The sequence below is a fragment of the Coturnix japonica genome, chromosome 1 (genome assembly GCF_001577835.2).
Source record: "Coturnix japonica isolate 7356 chromosome 1, Coturnix japonica 2.1, whole genome shotgun sequence".
NCBI classification, from domain to species: Eukaryota; Metazoa; Chordata; class Aves; order Galliformes; family Phasianidae; genus Coturnix; species Coturnix japonica.
In genome coordinates, this window is record NC_029516.1 from 119,491,436 (window position 1) to 119,515,533 (window position 24,098).

Sequence of the window (24,098 nt, forward strand, 5' to 3'; positions counted from 1 at the left end):
TGGAAGAGATGCTCTGGCTTTGCAGAAATAAAGTAATGCGAGACAGAACTAAGGAAGCTGCCACAGACCTTCACGGCATCCAAAAATGCTCTGAGGCCCACCCAAATGGAACCACTGCATACAGGTACCATAATCATTGTACACATATACAATTCAAAAGCCAGCTTCAACCAAACTGTTTCTTACTGGCCACATGCTGTTTTTCTACTTCTTAATTTAAAAATTATTGTAGTAGCCTTTAACATTTATTTTCTATGTTCTTGTTTACAAGAAGCTTACTCAGAACTAAGGCATCCCATACAATCTGTATCTCTTACTTAAACAAAGTACTTAATATACCTTACACTCAATGAAATCTAAAATTACTCTTAAAATAATTCACTCACACTGAGCAAAGAAAACTGACAAAAAGCCACAGTGGCCTATTCTTACTGAAGCCACGGAGCATTAAGTTGTTCAAAGAAGTTTCTTTAACTGAAATTCCACATATGAAAAAAACCAGTTTATCCACTGTGCACTTATTAATAACTTTAAGGAAAAAGTGTTCAATTACAAAACAATTTAAACAAATAGACTTATCTGTACCTGCTTTGCCATTCAATAGCTTATTCTGGTAATATTGCCATTCAAGCTGGGGGTTTGCACCAGGGCGCAGCGGTGCCTTTCCTGCACCTCTGTTGCTAGTAACAGCTACTGGTTTTCCTGTGGAGAAAAAATACATGTACTTAGAAGAAAGTATAATACCTTATAATTTTAATAGTAGTGTAAATAGAGTAAGATTATAAAGATGTCTGCTTTACTTCTTGCAGTTTCTTTTAAGATTATGCACTCTTCCAGCATTAAGGAAGAAGTAGCTATGAAAGTGACTTTGCACTGTGACTATGAACTTCTGTGACTGCAATTAGACAAGCAAAGAGAAGTTCTGAACAGGTGAAATGCAGTCATTCTTGTTTCTCTTTATCTTTATTATAAACCATGTTCTGAAACTTCACCAGCGCCCTATTAATTTGTTAGTTTAAGGCATAGCAAACAACATGCTGACTTTAAATACTTGTTTAAACGTATTTATTAGCTAAAATAAAGGAATGTACACATGCCAACACACCCAAATCCATTTGCTAAATCACCTGCACAACATCAAATCTGTAGCTAAACTTTTGACTCTTCGGTAATATCAACACCTCGTAATTTTTCTTAGCAAACTAATATATGCACTGAAAGTTCTGGCAGACTTCTGTGGAACAGGCAGAAGAATATCTGCAGGATATTGTAAGTCCTACGTTCTTTATATTAGAGCAAAGGAATTTTAAAATTGGCAGGATATTCACTTAAAAAAAAATGCACACATACTAGAATTATATTTAACATCACAGCGCCTGCTTTAGGAAAGAGGAAAGTTATCATACAGCTTACTCCATCTCAATAATGGATACTAGATGTCCACCACAGCACCAAGTCTTCAGATTTGTGCACTGATGAAGTTCAGCAATTACATAAAACAGTCTGTATCTCCACTTCTGAATGTTATATCTCAAAACAAACAAACCCAAAACAAAACCCAACCCCCCAAAATAAACTAAAATAGCCAACATGACCAAAACCCAAATGGCTAAGTCTTATGTATGCTCATACACTCCAACTTCTAAATGCCAACTAAACTGTTCATCTTCCAACAATAATTCAGGATTAAAACCTTAGACAGGAAAAGGAAGGAGAGGCAAATTTCTCTCGAAAAATGATTCAGGCAAAGAGACAGTACTTGATCTTGATGTTTCCACCATTCTAAATGAACAAAGCTCCTTAGGATGCCTTAGGAAAACCACCCACTATCCTACTTCTATTTCTTCTTTTCTTTTTCTTTCTTAACAAAGTGAACAAAACCCACTTTTAGGACAAACAGAATTTGATCCCCAATTTCTGATACGGTAGATCTAATTGGAAAGGTGCAACAGTAATAAGAACAGTTACTCCAGATTTTATTTTACTTCTTTTAGACACTTGAAAGCAAACAGCAAAAGGGAATTCCAGTTTTCTCTATCGCTTGCATTTGTATTGTGAGAAAACATTAATATGAAAAACTGTATGGTCTGAATACCAGATAAAGATGCCAAAAAACAGATAAACGCATAAAAGTCATGTTTTAAGTGTACAGTCTTTTTTGTTTGTTTCACAAGTCTCAACTTATCAAGCTGTAATATTCAGAACTGAATACTGACCTTTGAGATCGGGTCTATTTCGGATCGCCACAGACACAAAGAAACAATCCATATCCACGTGCATTATACAGCTCTGTGGTTTGGCTGAGCTCGCAACAGACACATTACCTAATATGAAGATACACCAATAGAAAACTTGAACCCTAATTGATATACTTTGGTACTAATTACAGTAGTCATCAAGGACTATAATCAATATTTTACTACCTTCAGTTACAAAGACTTTGGTTTCTTCTCACATAGAGAACATATACATTTCCTAAATTCTAAACATAAACAGTAGCCAAGCAACCTAACCAGTACACCAATTTGAGAGTTTCAACTTCAATTTCATCTAATTAAGACTCGCTAAAACAAGTTCTCTCAACACAAGGTTATCGTATGCTGTGGAAACAAAGTCATAACCACAGTATGACAGTATTCATTCTGCAGCGGAGAACTTTACCCATTTTTCCTCATTAATGAGAAGACTGATCTAAAGTTTTAAAAAGTTCAGCTGCACTAAGAATTACCTGTGACTCTTCATGAAATACACCACAATGTGTTAAACCTTCCATGCAGCTGGATTTTGCTGTTGCTGTACTACACTCACATACAGACATGTGAAGATAAACAAGACAGCAGTGTAAGTTTTTCAGTCTGTAGCTAAACGTGTCAAACAATCTAGATGTTCATGTCTGCGTGCCCATGATGACGACCAACCAGAAGAAGCTAGAGCTAACAGAAAATCTTAATTTGAACAATGAATAACAATGAAAAAACACTTCACATATGAACTGATTTGTTTTGCTTGACAATCATGGTAACTGTTGAGTAATAACAAAAAAAAGTGCTTTCTTGTTCTTAATAATTTACCATTCGGACTTCTTACTAAAAAAGCCAAACTGCCTTATGAAGGACATATTTACAAACCAAGTGATCAAATTAGCCCTTACGACGCTGCTTTATGTGAAATAGATAAATTCTCTAGGCCAAATTGAAGTACATGTATATTAGCTTACATCATACTATGTCAGAAAATAGTACTCATTAAAGTATTCTTATAAGATAGCATGTTTTATAACTGGAGCTTGCTATGATAAACATATAATCAGTTAATTTACCTAATAATAAATTTTTAGAATGTGGTAATTTATCGTCTGAAGCAACTTTTCATGCGATTACAAATAGGTATTTTTACAACACAGCAGAGTCAGAATCTTGTCAATAGAACAGAACTAACCTTTTAACTGGATAAGACTAGAAATTAGAGCTTCTGAAGATGCAAAATACTTAATCTCTATGTGCAACACTTTGTCTCGTAAATTACCCACATATCTTAATTTTGGCCCTTGGGTGTGCAATATAATGACAACACATTTCTCTTCCACCACAAGCCAGGTCTAGAACTGTCATACGACACAACTACTCTTTAAACAGACATGGAGGTAGACAGAAAACTTACTACCAGAAAATTTAGATTTTAACTCATTTCCAAATGTTACTCATCTTTTAATTTTTCACACTGAACTACATATAAGCAGCAACGTTCTTGGTTATTTTTTTTTCCTTTTCTTTTTCTTTTTTTTTTTTTTTTTTAAAGATTTTTCACATGGCAACTACAGACTTGCGCATTTAGAAAGATGTATTTTTTTCCCCTCGATCAATCTATATGTCTTGGTAATATTTCTACAAGAAAGACATGAACATAGATCAGTGCATCACATTAGATCACAATTTTACAAACAAATGCAGAAGTAGCAGAGCCTTTAGTTTTCACTGCATCAAAGTCACCAAGCTTTTCCAGATAGCCTGACTGCAATGTTAATATTGAACATTACCCTGCTTAGTCTCTGTAGACATTTAGTATATGAACAAAGATAAGGCACCTTCTCAAAATAAACCTTCTTAAACAAGTATCTACCTGTGTCAGTTTTAAGTGCAGACCTGCCTGCTTTCCATTTTTTTAATTTTTCCCTTCCTGGAAAGACACCGCTGTTTTTTCTCTGCAGGCTGTTGACAAACTCAGTCAATTCACACTTCCACGTTGATATATGATGTAATCTTGAACGTGAATAAAAGTCAGAAATAAAACTACAATCTGAAGGTTTGGACACAGATAAGGAAGCTGCCTTGCTTGGAGCAGGTACAGAAGTGCTTTTTGTGCTTGAAGGCCCCTGAACAGTGGAGTGGTGAGCACCATTTATTTTAGTATTACTGTGCAAAGATGAAGATGAGGATGAATTACTCATAGTCCTATGTGGATTCCACGAAAAGTCTGTATTTTTGTTGCTATGATGCAACTGCTGCATTGTGCAGTCTCTAAAGTCCACGATGCCTTTTTCAGGTTTCCCTTCCTCTTGCACAGGGCCTGAAGAGAACCTACTTGCAACACTGTTGCTGGAGGGCACCAAGCAATCCTGTGTCTTTAAGGCACTGGTACAAGTGTTATGCGTGTGTCCATTAAAAACGGCAGTGCTGCCCTTGTGAGATTGAATCCCATTTTGTTTTCTTTCAGGAAGAACCTGGTCCAGCTCTGCAAATCCCAACCCATCACTATCTTCTTCCTCTTCTTCATTCCAGCTACTTATTCCATTGGGTGTGATCTCACTTTCCATCTCACACTGTTTAATATGATTTCTGAAACAGATAGATGATAGATCATTGAATACCATTTCTTTTATTAAAAAGGTACATTTACAGGTCACTTCAAGTATTTATCTTACCAACTGTTATCAGTATACAACTGATAAGTTTTTACAGTCAGTCTCAAGACAAGTATCTCAAATTCTGAGCTATGTCTTCTCAATATGACCCAATACCATGCAGCAGACTGTGCATATTTGTTGTGCTATTGCTGCAGCGTTACCAGAAGTTTACACAGCTTTTCTAATACAAGTGTGATTCTGGGCACTTCTATTTCTAAACTGATTATCAGTCTCCAATGGAACTGCAATAATTATTTATTAGCAGAACCATTATGCTGCCATGGATAGCATAGTAGTGCAGAAATATGCAACCATCAGGAGGGGTTATCTTTTTATAAAGAGATGCTATTTTTGTTATTTAGTTACCAAAAAAGTACACAAAGAAAATATCTGTTCTTAAATAATTATTTAATTAGTGTGTTGGATTCACTTTATCTTTTCTCAAGAAAAAGACTGTTCGAGCTCTGCAAAAAAAATATGTTTATATTCATGGCTTTCGAAGAAAACCCGAACAGATCACTTTTCATCATCTAAGTGTGTAAAACAAAGTAGCCTCCCACAAGTGCACCAGCAATTTACATTTACTCAGATGATGTAAAGACTAAGATTTTATTAAAAATAGTAATAATAATAGTGTGACAATCTTAAGTAGAATTAAAAACAGAGCCTTCAAAAGCTGTACATACTCTAAGTCTGCTGGAAAAAAAACAACCACTGCTCGCAATTCCCAAAGCTACCAATTTAGTACAGTCACAAAACAACATGAGTAATAATTAATTATCCAGTATACCAGTAAAATCAGAAAGCCAATTAACTGCGATAATTTGGGTAAGAATATCACAATTATAAATTACATTCAACGTAACAGTTTTGAAGAGTTGCCTGATTGAAAGTGGCATATCCAGTGGTACAAACTATATACCATTGGGTAAGGTAGGCTTTTAAATTCACAACTTGAAACTAAATTCGTGTTTTCAGAAGTATGAGTATTCCTCTCATTTAAAAAACATTAACAATGCAATAGTAAGAGGTGATGGTGATCATAGCACTCACTGTTTAAAATACGCATAACAAATTCTGCTTAGGATACTCATTTATCCCTGAAATCTCTCTCGTGGTAAAGTCTCCTCAGCAATACACACAGATGGATTTTAAATATATCAGTGGACTACAGAAGAACACATCATTGTTACAAGTAAGTAATAGTATCTTCTTCAGTATCTCTGACACTGCTTGAGCAAGGGTACTGATAGATGACCTCCAGAGGTCCCTTTCAACCTCAACTACTCTACGACTCTTGTCCCTGAACAACAAATACATATCACCTGCTTTTGAAAAAGATGCCATGACCGACTTAATTACAATACACACTGTTTGAAGTAAAAGGCTTTTCACCTTCTGATTCTTCCACCCGAGTTTTACTGATGCCTATAATTCTCTTCCCTTCTTGCAGTCTTTTACAGTAATTCCTTTTGTTATAATTGGATTTTTTAATCCATTTTTATACTAGTTTTTTTGTTTTTGAAGTAAAGACCCACTTACAGTGTTATCGGTCATAATCCTTTAAATTATGCCTGTTGCTTTCACAAAGACATGCTGTATCCAACTGGACTCTCAGGTCACACTACTGAGGAAAGTATCACTCAAAGGTAACAGACAAGCCTTGGAGTCAAGGTAATTGTAGTGCCAACCTCAGCTCCACAAAGGATCACAGAATTACCAGATATCCTGAGTTGAAAGTGACCCACAAGAATAACTGTGTCCAACTCCTGCCTCCATAGAGGAGCACCCAAAATTCCACACTATGTCTCAGAGCAGTGTCCAAACACTTCTTATACTCCATCAACTTGAGGCCATGATCACTGCTCTGGGGAGCTTGCTTCAATGTCTGTCCTTTTCTTAACATTCAACTTGACCCTCTCCTGACACAACTCCATGCCTTTCTTTCATATCCTGTCATTGTCAACAGAGAGAAGAGACCAGTGTCTGCCGCTCCCTTGACTGTCCTCATAAGGAAGCTCTAGACCACAATAAGATCTCCTCAGTTTCATCTTCTTCAAGCTGAAGAATACTATAACTATATAGTTATACCTTACTTCTAAATTTCAGTATCTCAAAATTTCCCTCCTACAGAGGGAAGTAAAAGTAATAATAATTAAAAAATGCTATCTAGTTATAAATGCTAGTCCATTATGGGTGAATGATTAACATGAGCATATAAGATAAGAAACACTTACACCCTGTTGAGATCTTTAGCTATATTGCTTGGACCTGGCACAGCATCTTCAGGTTTGCATATGCTATTAAAACTGAGACCTTTTTGAACACTTGACTGCTTGGTGTAAAGCTGATACGGAATGTGTGAGAGGAGACGCCCAGCTTTAATGCTGAAACAGAAGAAAAGGAATAGGTTACTACTAAAAATATTTTAAAAGCAACGTACAATAAGTGGTTACTTTCATGATAATCACTAATGTTCTGCTATGAATACTTACCGCCCCTTCCAAAACCTTCTTCCCTCTACTAATTGGACTGAAGAAAGAAGGTACTTGTAATGTGGTGATTGTCACTAAAAAAGCCATTCGCACAGTTGTATCAGACAGCTGTGTACAACCCCTTCTCTAGGTAATTCACAGAAAACCCAAATGTTTCATTTCAAGAACAACACTCAGTCAAAAAAAAAAATAGTATCGTGTATGGTCCAGGTTATTCCAAGTGAACAACAGTGACTGAATTCTTTAACTTGGCACAATGTGAGTAACACGCATCCCCAGCCAATTTGGGGAGAACCTACCTAGAAGAGGCCAGCTTCCACTTTTTCCATTCCAAAACAATAATTACACCTTCTTGTAAGAAAATGCACTAACAAAAAGCTAGAGACCTTCCACAAATACCTACCACACTCTTTTCAGTTCTGACCTACATGTTCCACTCTATCTCCCTTTTTTTTTTCCCCCTTTGAAATAGCAATTCTACTTCAATAACTGCTAAATTGCTTATCAAAGTCATGGACTTTGAAGTGAAATCGTCTCAAAAATACATCATCACATGATTTCAGCTCTCCATCCCAATGCCTGTTGCTAGCAGAAAAAGATAACACCCTTCTCAGCCTAAACTCCACCTCTCCTTCATGTACCACACGTCATACTGCATACTGTCACGGATGCAAAAGCTTCTTATAACAGAGGAACCTCTTTTATATCAAAGAAGCTTAATATTGTTCAGTTTTGAAGATACAATTGGATTTAAATCTGTAATGAGAATTTAGCTCAGTGACATATGAACTTCTTTGCTGCTCTTCAACTCCTGAACAGTTCCTTTCAGAGGTGTGCTTTTAAACTAGCTCAGCTGCAACACTGTTAAGGGAGTTTGGCAGTGGAACAGAATCCCTTATGTGCTACTGTCTCATGGCAATTAGATAAGAATGTTAATGGGGAACTGCATTACCCAATTAGATAAATGAAAGCCAGCACATACATAGAGACATGGTAAGGTTCTTATGGGAATGGGATGGTAGAAACAGCCCTCAAATATATCACTTCAATACTGTTTGATATGTTAGTATATTGCATTTAGAAAGGAACATGATTTACATTACGTATCGCCAGAGCTGAAACGAACATGGTAGAATTCTAAAGCTTTATATACAGAAAAAGAGGATACAGCTGAGAAATACAAGTAAGTAATACAAGAGCTTATAACATTTCTTGTATCGCTCTGAACTTGCATAACCATCCACACAGTATCTCTAAGTCACTACAGTAGGTAGTGACTCAAGGTCATGAGAAAAAGAAAAAAGCATCTACTTAAGATCTTTTTAATGCTAAGATTTTAGCTACTGAAGTAACTTCTTCCACTAGATCAATATACAGCCTGCTGTAGACACATCGTTCAACACCCCTCTCTTTTCCACACTCCCTAGGACACAGACTCTAGAACTACTGAAAAAAAGTAGGTTGGGAAGGATCTCTGCAGGTCTCCAGTCCAAATCATACTCAAACCAGAGCTAATTCTTTGAGGCCACCCAGGGCTGACACACAACTGCTGCCTTATTGTAGACCCTTGTAGACCCTTCAGTCTTTTTACAAAGCTGCCTTCTAGCAGATCAGTTCCCAGCCTGTCCAGCTGCAGGGAGTAAATTCTGTTCCAGGTGTAGGACTCTGCATTTGATTTCATTGAAATTAATGAAGTTCTTAAGAACCTCAAGATAACTTCAGTTGATCTTATGTATTTCAGTGAGTGGAGAAACCAAAGGATACGTTATTTGGATAAAAAACCTTGGCTTTAGTTTTGTTACAAGTCATAATCTGATAGATCTTAAGGTAGAATCATCTCATTTTTATGAAAATGCTTTGAAATTGACATTCTTCTTTATTTGCAGGTTAGATGAAACTCATGTGAAACACAAGGCAAGAGGTTAATTAAGAAACATAACCTGGCATTTATTTAAAATATTGAGAACTAGTCCAGTGACTGGATGTGAAATTGGAATGAACAAGATAACGTTCTGTTTTGCTCTAGGCCTGACATTTTCTCAGTGTTCTTAGTAAAGCCTGCTAAGGAGCAACCATTGAGGAACAAATCCATAATATGACAGCCGTATTTTCACTCAGCCGTTGGAAGTAATTTTCTAAAATCTTTTATGAAGCTACTTTTCTAGACTTCATCCCTGCCCGACAACCCCTTTCCCCCCATGGAATCCAAAAGCATCAGACCTAAACTTACCTTTCCATTATCCATTCTGGTCGAACTACTTTTTCTCCTTTCAGTTCTTTTATTTTGGCATTTGGCAGATTTGTGGCAATGATGTGCGTTGTTTTTGATCTGGAATAATACACATGGTATTGACCTCCATGCAACATCATAAGCCGTCTTAACTCATCAGCTGAGGGATCTATAAAATTTAAAAACAAATATTCCTGCTTTGTGTCAGCAAATACCTTCAGAAAAATGGTAGCTGAGAAATACAACGTCATGATAAAAATGAGTTCTTCCCCCCCAAAGCTTTGCATGTTCTTCAAAGATAGAATCAGAAATGCATTTCTGAAGAAATGTAGAAGACTGTTTCTAAAAAGACTGATTCAAAATACAAACATTCTGCTTGTTATTGAGGATATTTCCACAGTGTGTGTGAAGGAAGCGTGAATAGAAAACAAAAAACACTCAGGAGAATTTGACGTTTCACTGCTTCTAAAAAAACATTTCACTGCAAAAAAATACGAAGAACAAGTATTAGGTTAACCAGTAGGTTCATCAAAGTTTGGGAGAGCAGTTTACATCCAGAAGAAATAGATAAGAGTTAATATCAAAAAGGTTCAACAACAGCAAAGAACTCCTGCTCTACAATCTCTGACTCACTGAAGTAGCTAACCTGCTTTTCTTTACCAGACTATTCCTTTATTCCTCTGGGGAACAGAGACTACCTTACAAACAAACATCTCTTCTTACTCCTTCTAATATTTCTTATCCCCTCTGACTACTATAGAGTAGCTATTCTTCCTTACATGATTGAAAAACAGAAACAAAAACTAAACAAAAAACCTAACAACTTAATGTGAGAATAATTATTTTGCAAGCAGCAGAAAAAATAATGGAAAAAAGCTTGTCAAAAATCTTTTCAGCAGTGTCACTAAAATGTCTGGGTGTTTTGAATGGTACATTAAGCACAAGATACCAAGAGAGTCCATCAACACAGGAAGGAAGAATAAATTTATTTTCAAAATAATTAAGCCACAATTCTCTCCAGAGGTTTACTGGTAACTCTCAAAACAGTTTAACCACCTAACTTAAGATATTGTACATAGTCCACAAAGCATTCTGTTCCCTACTCCAGTCTTGTGGACATCCATCTTGTGGATCCCTATTCGGGAACTACTGCCCTGAACACTAAAGTAAAAGCTGGAGTTTCAACAAACTGTCTGTATTAAATATCTGATCCAGCTGTATTAATAGTTTCAACTTGTTCAGCTCATGCTCAAACTTGCCATGCTCCACATCACAGATGCTGCACACATCAGTTATGTAACAGTAACAACATTCTTGGCATAGGTCCCTGAATAAGGCTTCTGGGAAGTTTCAAAAAGGTTATTAAGCTGCTTTACGGAGCCCAGGAGAAATATGAATATAAGTATGGTAGATTAAAAATCTTACTCCAGTTAACATGCATCGCACTTGTCAGTCCACCAGATATAGGCAACGTATACTTATGCCTTAGCTCCTCCAATATTGGATGGATTCACTGCCTCAAGTATTACACCACTCTGAGCAAGAAAATCCCTATACATCCACTCTAACATAAATTTAACAAATTGAAAACCTTCGTTGTGAGATACAAAGGAAAGTTACACACAAAATTTAAGATACCCAATAATTGCTAGATAATTATCTGCAAGCAGTCACATTTCTTTACTCCAGTTAGGATATTAAGCAGACAATGCAACAAGACAGAACAGATTCTTAACAAACAAAAGCTTCACCTGTAAAGCCATTGACATAGATGGCGACGCCACTAAAGATACTTGATGAATTCCCATCCCTCTGGTGTTGTATGGCTGAATCTGACCGGAACTGATCCTCCAGTTTCTTAACCTTTGCTGACATGTACCCTCCCTAGTTTTTAAGTTAAAAACAAACAAATAAATCCAAATTAATTATGCAAGTCCTATTTTATATTTACAGTCTAAAACAAGTAAGTTAAAGGAAGCGAGAAAAGTTTGCAAAATTCCCTCAAACTGATTTTTGCTGACATACAAAGGAAACATTCATTTTACTAACAAAAACACCAAATCCTCAACTGTAAATTCTTACCTTCAAGATAAACTGCACCTATTTACCAGGACTATATGCCAGGACTTATTTCATACTTCTTTTTTCTTATTCTCTAAGAAAAACAATTCAATCTCTAAAAAAATTCTTATGCAACAAAAGCAAAAGAAAAGATATCAGGGAGTTATGCCAGTTTGGATGCTAAGCCAAAGGCCTCACAATGTCTGTTCAGCAATAAAAAACATACTGCTAACTACTAAAGATATTCTTAAAATTACTTGGTTTAGTTTTTAAGAGATGGTTGAAGCTACTCAAGGTTCTCAATATATTAATAAGTCACTTTAGTTGACGGCTACGAATTAAGACTTCAACACATGATTCATGTTCGAGGGAAACTTATAAGAATGACGTTCTTCAAGTGAAGCAGAACAGTTTAACTTCCAGCACACCTTCAGCATATTTAACAAAATTCGAAACTCTTCTCAGCCATAATGCCATTTGTCTTTTTAAAAGCAAATAAGCAAGCAGAAATCACTTGGTTTTAAACTTACCCATCCTCCCCAGCCATCGCCTTCACCAGCCCGTTTCCTCCATCCGCCTCGCCTCATACTGAAGCTTCTGTGTAAAAGAAAAACACACAGTTAGATGTTCAGTAATATTGTCAGCAACTTATCAATGATGCCTCCTCTAGAATGCCATAAAGATTACAGTGGTTGGGCATTGAAGTATATTAGCTGCATTGAACACAGACTAAAAGAAATTGCATACAATTCCAGTTAGTCAATTTTGTAATAATCTATAGAAGAAAGTCCTTACAAAGTTCAGTTTCCACTGTGATTAAGCTCTTCTTGCTCATCATACCTCTCCTATAAACAATGAAAAATAGAAGGTCCATAAATACCACTGCTACCATTCATGAAGAATACTGCCCAAAACAGGAAGAGTCTTTTATTTCATTTTGAATATTAACTATGTGGTGGGATGCAAGCAGACACATCCTGGCAGGAAAGTGGATTATTTTATTAATGGATTTAGATCAAATCATAATAGACCCAAACATTTGTTGTTCCAGTGCAACAGAATTACATAAAAGAAAAAAGTTTTTTTTTCTTCTTTTTTTTCCCAATGGAGCGCCAGTTATTTAAATGCTACAGTACAATCTACTGATAGGACTTCTTTACAAAATAAACCTAGCCATCCAAATTACAGCTTTCAGTTATGTAATACGCTTATCCCTCGACCACGAGCTGTACACAGCAGTGTCCCCAGATGAGCCATTAGTGAGCTACAACAGAACTGGTGGAGAGAAAGAAATGCTTTGGAGTGTGGCCAACTGCTCACTGTACCCAAGTGATCCACACTGACTATAGCTGCTGCAACACCAATTTTAAAATGCTGATTAACAGTGCAGTCTGATCAGGGGGTCACTGATGCTATATTCCATTTCTCATTTTCTATTCTAACTAGTCCCCGAACTACAAACACTGTTTTGTCTTTCAGAGCTACAAGATCTTAGCATGATGACAGGTACAGGACCTGGTATACTCTGAAACTAAGATTTAAGCCAGTCACTTTTCTTTTATTAAATACTTCTTTATAATCCATACAAATGCATGAAAATGCACTTTATAACATGAAAAGTAGTCAACTGATTTTTTTTCTCTTCCTCTTCTGCTTTTTAGAAGATACTTGCTCTATGGACTATGCACAGAATCACCCAGTAGTGGAGCACAGAAACTTCCCTTGCACTTCAGCCTACCAGAATGTATATGCAGGTGCATATGGACCCATTTTGGTCATTTACCTATCCAGACACCAGCACTGTTCTGGAGACTGCCTCATTTACCACACTTAAATATTATTTCCTCTGAAAAACATGGCTAAAAGCTGAATTGCAGCCTTCTCTTAAGTCCCTTTTGTTCTCGAGTTACCAAGCAGGCATACTCTGAAATCCAGCTAAATCCCTCTGGATTGCAGGCATGTCTCACTGCAGAAAAAAAAAGAGTTAGCTGCAGGCAGGTTTTCAGAAATACCATCATTTTCATGTAATAGTGTGAACATGCCAAATTAGGTACCAACAGAATTGAAAAGTCAAAGCAAGTATAACATGCTTCAGTGGTGTGTTTCTGGATCTGTGAAAAAACAAGAAGATCATGATGCACCTGGTTCTATTCTTCTCATGTTTGCTGTAATTTGATACATAACCTACACACGTGTATATAATTATCAAGATTAATCATTTGTCAAAGAAATTAGCTCTACATCAACAACCAAAACAAAGCCCTCTCTCCCCATTATGTCATGTTTTCTCTCTAGATACCAGTGTCTCTTGTGAATTTTCCATCAGCTCACGTAAAGCATAATTCAAATGTATCTGGCTGAGACTGTGTAAGACCCACACAAGTCACCATAGTCTTACAAAGATGCTCTTGATTTCAATCACAAAGTTCTTAATCAGAACACTAACTACTTTGATATCTGTATTTCAATAAGGAAGAGGTTGTCTCTAAGTCCTTCCACTATCAGTAACATGGAAACAAAAATATCCAGTGCCTCCGAAACTAAACAACTCTTCCATTTCTTTACAGTGAGGGTGACGGAGCACTGGAACAGGCTGCCCAGGGAGGTGGTGGAGTCTCCTCCTCTGGAGATATTCAAGACCCACCTGGACGCCTACCTGTGTGATGTGGTGTAGGGAGCCTGCTTTGGCAGGGGGGTTGGACTCGATGATCTCTAGAGGTCCCTTCCAACCCCTACAGTTCTGTGATTCTGTGATTCACGAGAGGAAACCTTTAATGAAACCTTGAAACACGAAATTCCTATTCAGGACACAGAGAGGTGAGGAAGAACCCTAGTCTAAAAGCCAATAGATCACATCATCACAACCAGCGGAGCAAACTAAAATCATAAACTAGGTCATAGCCGTGATTAACTAAAAATTAGATAAACACAACTCCTTTAGGTTAGCACGTTACAAAACACAATGTATAGATTGCTCAGAAGTTGTCTTCCTAGAGTCCTCAGAACTAGAGACACCAGGCTGCAGTGCCTACTTCCAACATCTGACAGTGATTTACAATTTCCTTTGCAGATGCTGATTTTTGACACAGTCTTTTCAATTCTAAACACACAAGTTAGAAACACAGTATTCCAATGATCACAAGATTTCTCTGGCTTACCTCCTAAGAGTTGGGGGTTACTTAATTTCTCCCTATGTAGTTTCACAAACTGAGTGATTGATAAACCAAGGTTTCTCTGGACTATGGAGAATCTCCACTACTCCCTCTTGCCAAGGAGCCAAACGGAAAAGACAAGAGACAACAGGTACAAGCTGTTTCAGGACTGGTTTTGTCTTGATATAAGACGTTTTTTAAAGTGGGAATAGCTGGTCACCCAAACAGCCTCCCCAGTGATGCTGTGCAGTCCCTACCACTGAAGATTTTTGGTATGTGAGTAGACAGGGTGCCAATTTCAACAGGTTCTCTTTTCCCCCTGAGAGGCTGCACCTGATGTTCTTTCAAGTTCTCTTCCAACCCGGGCTGTTCTATGATCGTGCTAAAGCCTTGAGCTTACAGTACCATTTTTTCTTTGAAAATGAAGATAACCTCCAGAGCTGCTTTTCTGAAAGCTAAGGAACAAATGAATGTAAAAACCATCTTACACAGGAAACATTAAATCAGAGAAAAAAAAAAGTTAAGCAAGATTTGAAGCATGTTCACTGCTTCACAAAACGTGAACTGAAAAGATGATACAAAGCTCTCTCTACAGGAATCAAGACAAAGGGATGAGGAAGAGAAATGCTTTGTAAAGAACCCTCAAAGTAGTGGTGTGGAGAATCAATAGAAGGGACTTGGTGAAGTGAACCACCATAGTAAATCATTTTCAGGGCATCTCCAGAGCAAAGACAATCTGTAAAATGACCCTTTTCAAATAAAACTGAAATGCTCATGGCTCTGGACCTGTGAACACAAACAAATCCCCAACAAACACTGTAACTGCACAGAAAGCTGTAATGATTGAAGGAGTATTCCTAAGAACAGAATCCATGATTTTCTCTGCAAGAGGAAGAAGCTTTCAAGGTAATATATATATATATATATATATATACACACACATACATACATACACATATATATATATGTCATGTGTATATATATACACATGAAATAGTCAAATTAAGAACTCCTGTCCTCATAATTACCACAGTTTGGCCCTGTACCTTTCAAGAGTACACACAGTATAAATCTCAGTGTATGGCAAAGTAAGATTCTTTAACTAAAGGTTAAACTTCTACTGGGAGATGTCTTTCAAAACTGATGACAGAAGACCACCTAAGAGTTCTGATGCTCTGTACATGACTAGTAACTCAGATATAGTCAATATCACACACTTGGAAACGACATGTAATGTCCCATTCCACGGTGGTTATTAGGCCTCACATTATATTTCTCAATCCACAACTAGTTCGTTTTATTATTAAAGACTGTTAATCAAACTTCAAAGATCATTTAATGCAATAAAAGGTAATATCTATTTTGTGAATTCTATAAACCCATATATGTAATTCTACATACATATAGAATAATATATATAATTCTATAAATGTATATATAAGATTTGCATGGCAACTGTGATATGTTTGACTGCAAAACAAGGGGTGTAGATGTTAATGTTGATATTAAGTATTTGAGTATCTGATTCAGGGAAGTTATTTCTTTAAAATACTGTAAGATCAAGATGATGTGGTTGTAAGTAGGCTTTCAATTATCTGGGATAGTTTGGATGATTGACAAACCCAGACCAAAACCACAGGTATTATAGGGAAAATACATAAGAGCACAGAATATCATCTTCAGTGGCTCTATAAGAAGTGAATATAGATTCCCACATGCTTTTAAATTCCAGGTCAGTACCAGTCCTGCCCAAATTTGAGTCACCACTGCCATACTCTCCAGCATTCCCTTTTCCTTTATGCAGATACATTTCCATTCCCTCTTCAAGTGATCAGCTTGTCTGGCAGAATTTACACTCTGCAGTACGTGAATACACATATAACTATTTGTAAAGACAACCAGAGGCTGCGCTATGACTCAAACAGCCCACCCTGCCAGACTAAATGCAAAGCACAGCATCCAATCCAGGTTGCCCTATCTCTAATTACTGAAAGTCAAATGGAAGTGCAGCACGTAGTAACAGACATTGTTTTTCTGACCAGAATGAATGCTATCGAATACCCTTTAATACAAAAGAAGCTGATTTAATCAATTTATTCAAACAGGACTAATAGTATTTTTGAAGGTGGAACTCTAACGTTACAAGAAGTACAGCTATCTAAGGCCACTGCTAATGAGTATCAGAATCTTCTGCCTGAACCATAGATCAAATCCATCCCAGCTCAGCAGGACTTAAAAGCTGTTTCCATCAGATGGGTACTTTGTAGCCTGACTGAGTTTCATGCATCTAGGTTCCAGCTCCCACATCAAACTCACCACTCTGCTTGGCACTGGGCTGCAAGCTTGTTGAGGAAAGAACTGTCTTACATGTTTACACATTTCTCAGCACATGAGAGACCTATTCTTGGCTGAGTCTTCTGGAAAAAAAAAAGCTGCTGCAACAGAGTCTAAATCTATTTTTTTTTTAAACTATGTACTAAAGATCTCAGAATCCAGTAAAGGAATTTCAAAACAAGGATATTTCAAGTTGCTTATTTATTTATTTATTTATTTCAAAGAGACCTATGATTTGAGGCACCCGAGTTAACAATACTGTTCCATGTTAAACTAAGTAGGATGTCACAAAGCAACTGAATTTTATTCCAGATGGGAAATACACACTCAGGGTGAAGTTTCGCAAGACGGATGAGTCAACTTGATGTCTGCAAGCCACCAAAAGGAATGAAGCTGCTCTTCAACTTCTGACCGCCTAACAGGCTTTATCCCGACTTCTACTAACTCTGCATTCACATGACCCTTATGACTGCTGCTATGTGCCAATTCAGCTTGCTAAATCCAAAATAAATCATACGATTGTATAAGTTAGTTTCTTACCCGTTTAACAACTGTGTTCAGTGAAGTAATGGCCACAAAACCGCTAGTGGGAATGAGAAGTTTAGAACTAGTATTGTTCAAAAGGATGAGTACCCACGGTACTGCCTAGGAAGGTGACATGCCATACAACACAAATAATGAATGGAAAAACAGCTCTTCAGAATCAACTCCTTATGAAGCTGAAGTGAGGATGACTTCTAAAACCGTGTTCCCTGCATTCCCTGCATTCTTTCATGAGTCTGACAGCAAAAAAAACATACTCTGACCTTCAGTGTTAGCACTATCCCAGAAAGACACAGGGCCTCCTTGCTAAATAAATTATCTCAGCTTCCAAAATGACAGCTACTGCAAAAATGGTCTATATTTCAGATCAGTTTACTTTCGTGTCAACTACTAAATACCTTCATACAAGCACTAACTAAAGGAGATGCACTTCTTCTGTTGGCTCATCATCACAACTGCCTGAAGCAGTTATTTAGCACTTAACCATTTACACAAAGAGCTGTACAGAACAAATATGTTAACACCTTTTCCCAAATGACTTGGAGTCTGGGACAGATGACTTTCTTTTTAAACTCTCACAGCTTAAGGAACCATGAACACAGGGTATGGAACACAGCAGAGGACTTGCTGTCCTAGTGTAAGACGGTACATCACTGCACAGCCTGCACTAGCTTTGAGCAATCTGTTTTCAGATAGTCTTTTTGCTTTTATACACGGCATTTGAGATGGTTAGTTCTCTGAAAAATAGCAAGCCAGATTCAATTTGAGACCAACTGTCAATGCTTCATTCCCCTTCAGGAACAGCACTCAGTAGCAGCTACAGTCCATTTAGAGCTTGTCACAAGAAGAGGTTTACCTTGGTTGAATTTTTCTTCTGCTCATAGAACACTCTGGCTTCTGTTTGGTAATATTTCCCCCATCCCACCCCTAGAGTTCCTCAGTAACAAGTGGCTTCTCCTCATAAATTGTCAATGCTATGTTTAACCACGTAGCTCAAGCCACTGCTTAGTTCAAATACTCTTACTGCTGCAATTTCAGATGTCAGCAACCAGCTTCATTATTTCTTTTACGTACTCATACTCTTTTGGGGCACAGGAATGTCCCCAAGAGGACAAAGCACACTTACAATGTTTACAATCAGTTTCTAAGTGCCTAGATTCCAGAAAAAAAATAAATCATTAAGTCAAATCATGACAAGAAACCACTCATGGAATTAGATTCTCAATAGCAGCACACTGAACAGACTTGTGTCTTACCCATGAAGCCTACACTGAAGCTCAGGTAAAGCAGCTAGCAGGCAGCACATGTAAACAAAGATCCCTTGTCCCACATAATGAGTTACTGCTACTGAATGATTTAAGGCTTCCTAAGGACAACTAGAGGAAGAGTTAAGAAGAAAAACTGAACAAGGCACAAAAAATGGGTAGGTGGAGGTGTAAGTGTTCTTGAATAGATTAAAAAACATGTAGAAATGTTAAGAGGTGACCAAAGCAAGGAACCTGCAGATGCTCTGAAATGTTTAACAATGAATTCAGAGGAACTGTTCTGCAGAAAACTTCTGACCTGCACCATTCTTCATGTTTCTTGGGTCCCCTGGGCATGAAGTAAGCATACCGGTGAGATCATGTTGAAAGAGATATGGATTTTGATCAATTTTATGCATTTGCATGGATATACATGCATACATATAGATGTATTTTTCCATGCATGCAGGTGTTGAGTGCACAAAGGCATGTTAAACTTGTCTTTTTGTTGATCTCTTCATTTATCCTGCATCCCAATTAACCATTTCAGCAATAGTAGTAGCATAAAAACAAATCTGCACTCTGGACCAATGCTCTAACCAATATAATGAGAAGGCTCCATTTCTTCTCCACAAATTATTTTCTAGTAGAAACGCCCAGGGCAGTTGTGCTTTTTACTGAACTCAGTGTTATCAGTGTACACTGAGCAGATGCTGAGCAGGCCAGGCTCTTCAGGGAAAAGAGAGATAAGACATCCACTTTGTCAGGCTCAAGTGGTATGTGATATCAAATACTAAGGGCCATCTCTCTGCACACATATGGGTGCCACTAAACATGTAAATCATAGAATCATAGAAAGGCCTGGGTTGAAAAGGACCACAATGATCATGTAGTTTCAACCCCCTGCTATGTGCAGGGTTGCCAATCACCAGACCAGGCTGCCCAGAGCCACATCCAGCCTGGCCTTGAATGCCTCCAGGGATGGGGCATCCACAGCCTCCTTGGGCAACCTGTTCCAGTGTCACTACCCTCAGTGTGAAAAAGTTCCTCCTAATATCTAACCTAAACCTTCCATCTCAGTTTAAAACCCTTCCCCCTTTCCTACCACTATCAACCCATGTAAACAGTCATTCTCTACTCTGTTAATATGCTCCCTTCAAATACTAGAAGGCCACAATGAGGTCTCCCCAGAGCCTTCTCTTCCCCAAGCTAAACAAGTCCAGTTCCCTCAACCTTTCCTCATAGGAGAGGTGCTCCAGCCCTCTGATCATCTTAGCGGCCCTCCTCCACACCAGCTCCAAGAGCTCCATGTCCTTCCTGTACTGGGGGCCCGATGGCCTGGACACAGTGCTGCAGATGGAGCCCCACAAGAGCTAAGTAGAGGGGAACAATCACCTCCCTCCCCCCTCTGCACTGGTCAGAACACAGTTGGCCTTCTGGGCTGCAAGCACACCCTACTGGCTTGTATCCAGCTTCTTGTCTACCAGGACCCCCAAGTCCTAAAAGTAGCAAAACTCTAGGAAACAAAGCAATCTCACTATCAAAAGTATTGATGATTACAGAGTCAGTAATTAAGTACGTAGATTTTCTGTTTGCGGTACCTCTTGTATAGCACTTCTTAATTCCAATTGATATTGCATAGTCCAATTATTTTTTCCTGGATCTGCCTCTAAAACTCTCAAAGCAGCAAAACGTTTGTGAAGTACAATCTTCATAAGATGAGCCTTCTATACTTCCTCCAAGTCTGAAGTTTCTGGGTCATTCCTTAGTCCATGAACAATACTTTTATCATCCACTCAGACCAACACGACTAGCAGGAATTAGCTGAAACTATAAGTGGAAAGATCAAAACAAAATGGAAACGTTTCTTAATCTCCCCCCTGTTTATCTCACATTACTTCACATAGGACACCAAGGATGTATATGGGCTGAACAAGACTTATAGCAACAAAAATTACTAAACACTTTATTTAAAATATAAAAAAATACATAAATAAAGAGGAGCTACTGGAAGGAGACAATCTTTAGCAAGGTCTGTGGTGACAGAACAAGAGGAAATGGCTCTAAGCTCAAAGAAGGTAAATTTAGGCTAGATATAAGGAAAAAGTCTTATTACAATAAGAATAGATGAGCACGTGGAACAGATGCGATCCAGGATTTGTTTGTGCAAGTCCCCTAAAGACCTTCAATGAGACTGATCAGCCCTGGCAACCTGATTCTGATCTGTGGTTCCCTGTTCCATGGAATGGAGTTGTCTAAGTGAGCCTTTAAAGCTTCTTCAACTACTAAGGACTTTTATATTCTATGAAACTCTACCATTAAGGTAACAAATAAAGAGCTCAGAGAATAAAAGAAGCTATCTCAGTATGGTTGTCTCTTTACTCTTACCTCTGTATCCACTATTTGCAACTTCTTGGACATATACTAAGCGCAACTTTTCACTATCCAACGTATTCTAAAGTTTCTCTTAGATTCAGCTGAAGATATTCACTATTTCATTTGGAAAACAAGAGTTTGAAGCTCATTGGAGAAAACAAAAAAAGCTCCAATTCATTAGATCCCTGTATAAAACCCAAATCTGAACTGCGTTCTTGGCCCAAAGTGGCTCTAAGTTGTATATCTCAGTTTACAGCTGACATTGAAACAACGTTACCCCTCTGCTTAGTAGAGACTAATCAATACAAAAAGGCCATAGAGCAAATACGGCCTTCCTCGGGCAAACGTGAGGTCTGTAGAACTCAGCAGGTTAAAAATCAACACAGAAACGACAGGAATTATTATGGAGAGGCAAAACATCACTTTCAGATCCTTATCAACAAGAAATTAAAATGATAATTCTTTACCTCCCGATCCCTCTGACTGTTTTATCAAATGACTGCTTTAGCAGCTTGCAAAGAAAAAAGCTATTTCAGAAATCTAGGAAATAAAGACTGAAAAGCACTATTCCCCTGTTCCCAATGATCTCACGTTTCCTTAAAACAAAAGGCAGATTCAGAAACCAGCACAGTATCCTTTCACTACAAACCACTATCTCTTTTCTTTAGCAGAATTAAGAGTTGCGTTAAAAAATAAGCAGTCATAAAATATGCTTACTCAGCTTGGTTAATTGTACTCATGGTGAAACAGGGGTGTGGGCTTTCCTACCTGTATGAATTATCACTTATTGCATGACTTCCTCAGTGGAGAGCAACCATTTATTTGAGATGCTTACTCATCATGCCCTGCCTAACAGCTGATCAGAATCACCTCAGAGGGATGAAGTCATGAACACAGCAGACAGGACTCTATTTTACTTTGAAGATTCGCTGACAACTGGCAGGCCCAATACAATCACAATTTACATGACCAGACATAGCGATCACACTTGTATAAACTACTCTCTCTCACTGCACTTTATTCTGCACTTGCTCTCGCACCATAAGAATTACATCAATATATTCTTACTCACGGTTCTATGTCATGACAGAGGCAATCGACTATATATGTCTCATACAGAATCAAAATTATCTTAGACCTGTGTCCTTGTGAACGATATTAAATCAAATTAACAAATCACACTATCTTCATTTGATGAACAGCCTGCGCATATCTTAAATTATCACCAATGACTGACTGTATGTCACCCGTCCGTATCATCAATTAATTATCTGCCCAGACGTGGATGGAGTCTCCTTTCTGCAGATATTCAAGAACCGCCTGACACGCCTACCTGTGTGACCGTGGTGTAGGGAGCCTGCTTGCAGGGGTTGACTCGATGATCTCTAGAGTCCCTTCCAAACCCCTACAATTCTCTTGATTCTATGATATGTTCAGATATCATATACTATATATATATTACCTAATGTCTGAACTTTGTTTACAGAATCACAGAATGGCCTGGGTTGGAAGGGACCTTGAGGATCATGAAGCTCCAACCCGCACACACCACAGACAGGCCACCAAACCTCCCCATTAACAATAGACCACGGTACCAGCCCCATCCACATCTGCCTAAACACCTCCAGGGACAGGCATCACAGCCTCTCTGCAGCCTCTCAACAGAAATCACAGAATTGTAGGAGTTCGAAGACCTCTAGAGACATCATCGAGTCCACCCCCCTGCCAAAGCAGGCTCCCTACACCACGTTGCACAGGTAAATAGTAAATTTACCTCATAGTAAAGAGCTTCCCAGTTTACGCCAGCAACTAAGTTTTAAACCATGATGAATGTAATGGTCACAGACTCCTTAACTACAACAGTTTCTGTTAGTTTGGACAAGACAAGCAAGAGGAAGGGAAGTTATCACTGCTCAGAATGTAAAGCTGTTCTGCATACTCATCTCAGCTCCACTGAAGAAGAAGAATGAAGAAGGGTTTCCTGATTCTCATGAGCACCAGTTACTCTGCAAGAAGCAGAGACAGGCAGGGGGACAGACATGAGAAGTCCTCCTCCCTAAAAAACATCTGTCTCTCCAATTAAACAGTTGTCTGGTTTCCACAACAAAGCAGAAGGTTGCTCTCAGGGAGAAGCATTACAAAAATCTGCCTCTTAAAATAAAAAAGCCATATCCACAATTACGCTACATGAACCATGTTTGACAATTCCTCACCTGTTCCTCACGTTCTTCTGCATCCACTTAGATTCGCTTCTTACTTTCAACGTTTCTTTCTAACTACACGGCCACTCTCATTTCTATTTGCTTCGAGTTCTTCTTAATTTTGCTACGCTTAGGTAAACACATGCCACTATCATCAAATTAATCTACGCTGTATTCCTGGAGGAGGGTTTCAACATTTGGTTATTTAGCTCCCTAGTTACAGCTCTACCAGGCAAACAAACTGCTAAGAGCTGACAGAGATCTCCGAGATAATAATATACACCTTTAATTAAAACAGAAAGATGCTTAATATCAAAATCAGTCTTCATAAAATAAACAATAGTTAACAGATTAAATGGGGAAAACACACGGGTAGGGTCAGATAAGTTATTCCTTTCCCTACTTGTCCCAAACAACTGATTTATTAAAGTCTGTGTAATTCTATTATTTTTCCTGTGCACTCAAAGCCAGTTTTTGTACAGTGAGAGTGCACACATGGTCTCCAGAGGGATGGCCTGGAGACACCTCTGCAGTGCCAATTAGTGTGAAGACACTTACA

At 38.0% G+C, this 24,098-nt stretch overlaps 1 protein-coding gene across 3 annotated transcripts in view; it reads right to left on the bottom strand.

Annotated features, from left to right (window-relative positions):
• Positions 1–24,098, bottom strand: part of REV1 (REV1 DNA directed polymerase) — a 50,876-nt gene that overhangs the window by 24,829 nt on the left and 1,949 nt on the right. The window contains exons 2-8 of one of the 3 annotated variants that reach the window (XM_015850521.2): positions 12,220–12,286; positions 11,380–11,512; positions 9,629–9,797; positions 7,141–7,290; positions 4,120–4,835; positions 2,217–2,324; positions 586–702 (exon numbers count right to left, since the gene is read on the bottom strand). In XM_015850521.2, the coding sequence (XP_015706007.1) occupies positions 586–702; positions 2,217–2,324; positions 4,120–4,835; positions 7,141–7,290; positions 9,629–9,797; positions 11,380–11,512; positions 12,220–12,276 (1,450 nt within the window). In that variant the 5' untranslated portion in view covers positions 12,277–12,286. Of the gene's footprint in view, positions 1–585; positions 703–2,216; positions 2,325–2,728; positions 3,982–4,119; positions 4,836–7,140; positions 7,291–9,628; positions 9,798–11,379; positions 11,513–12,219; positions 12,287–24,098 lie in introns of those variants that run through there. The other 2 variants (XM_015850530.1, XM_032441711.1) reach the window with 2 other exon arrangements.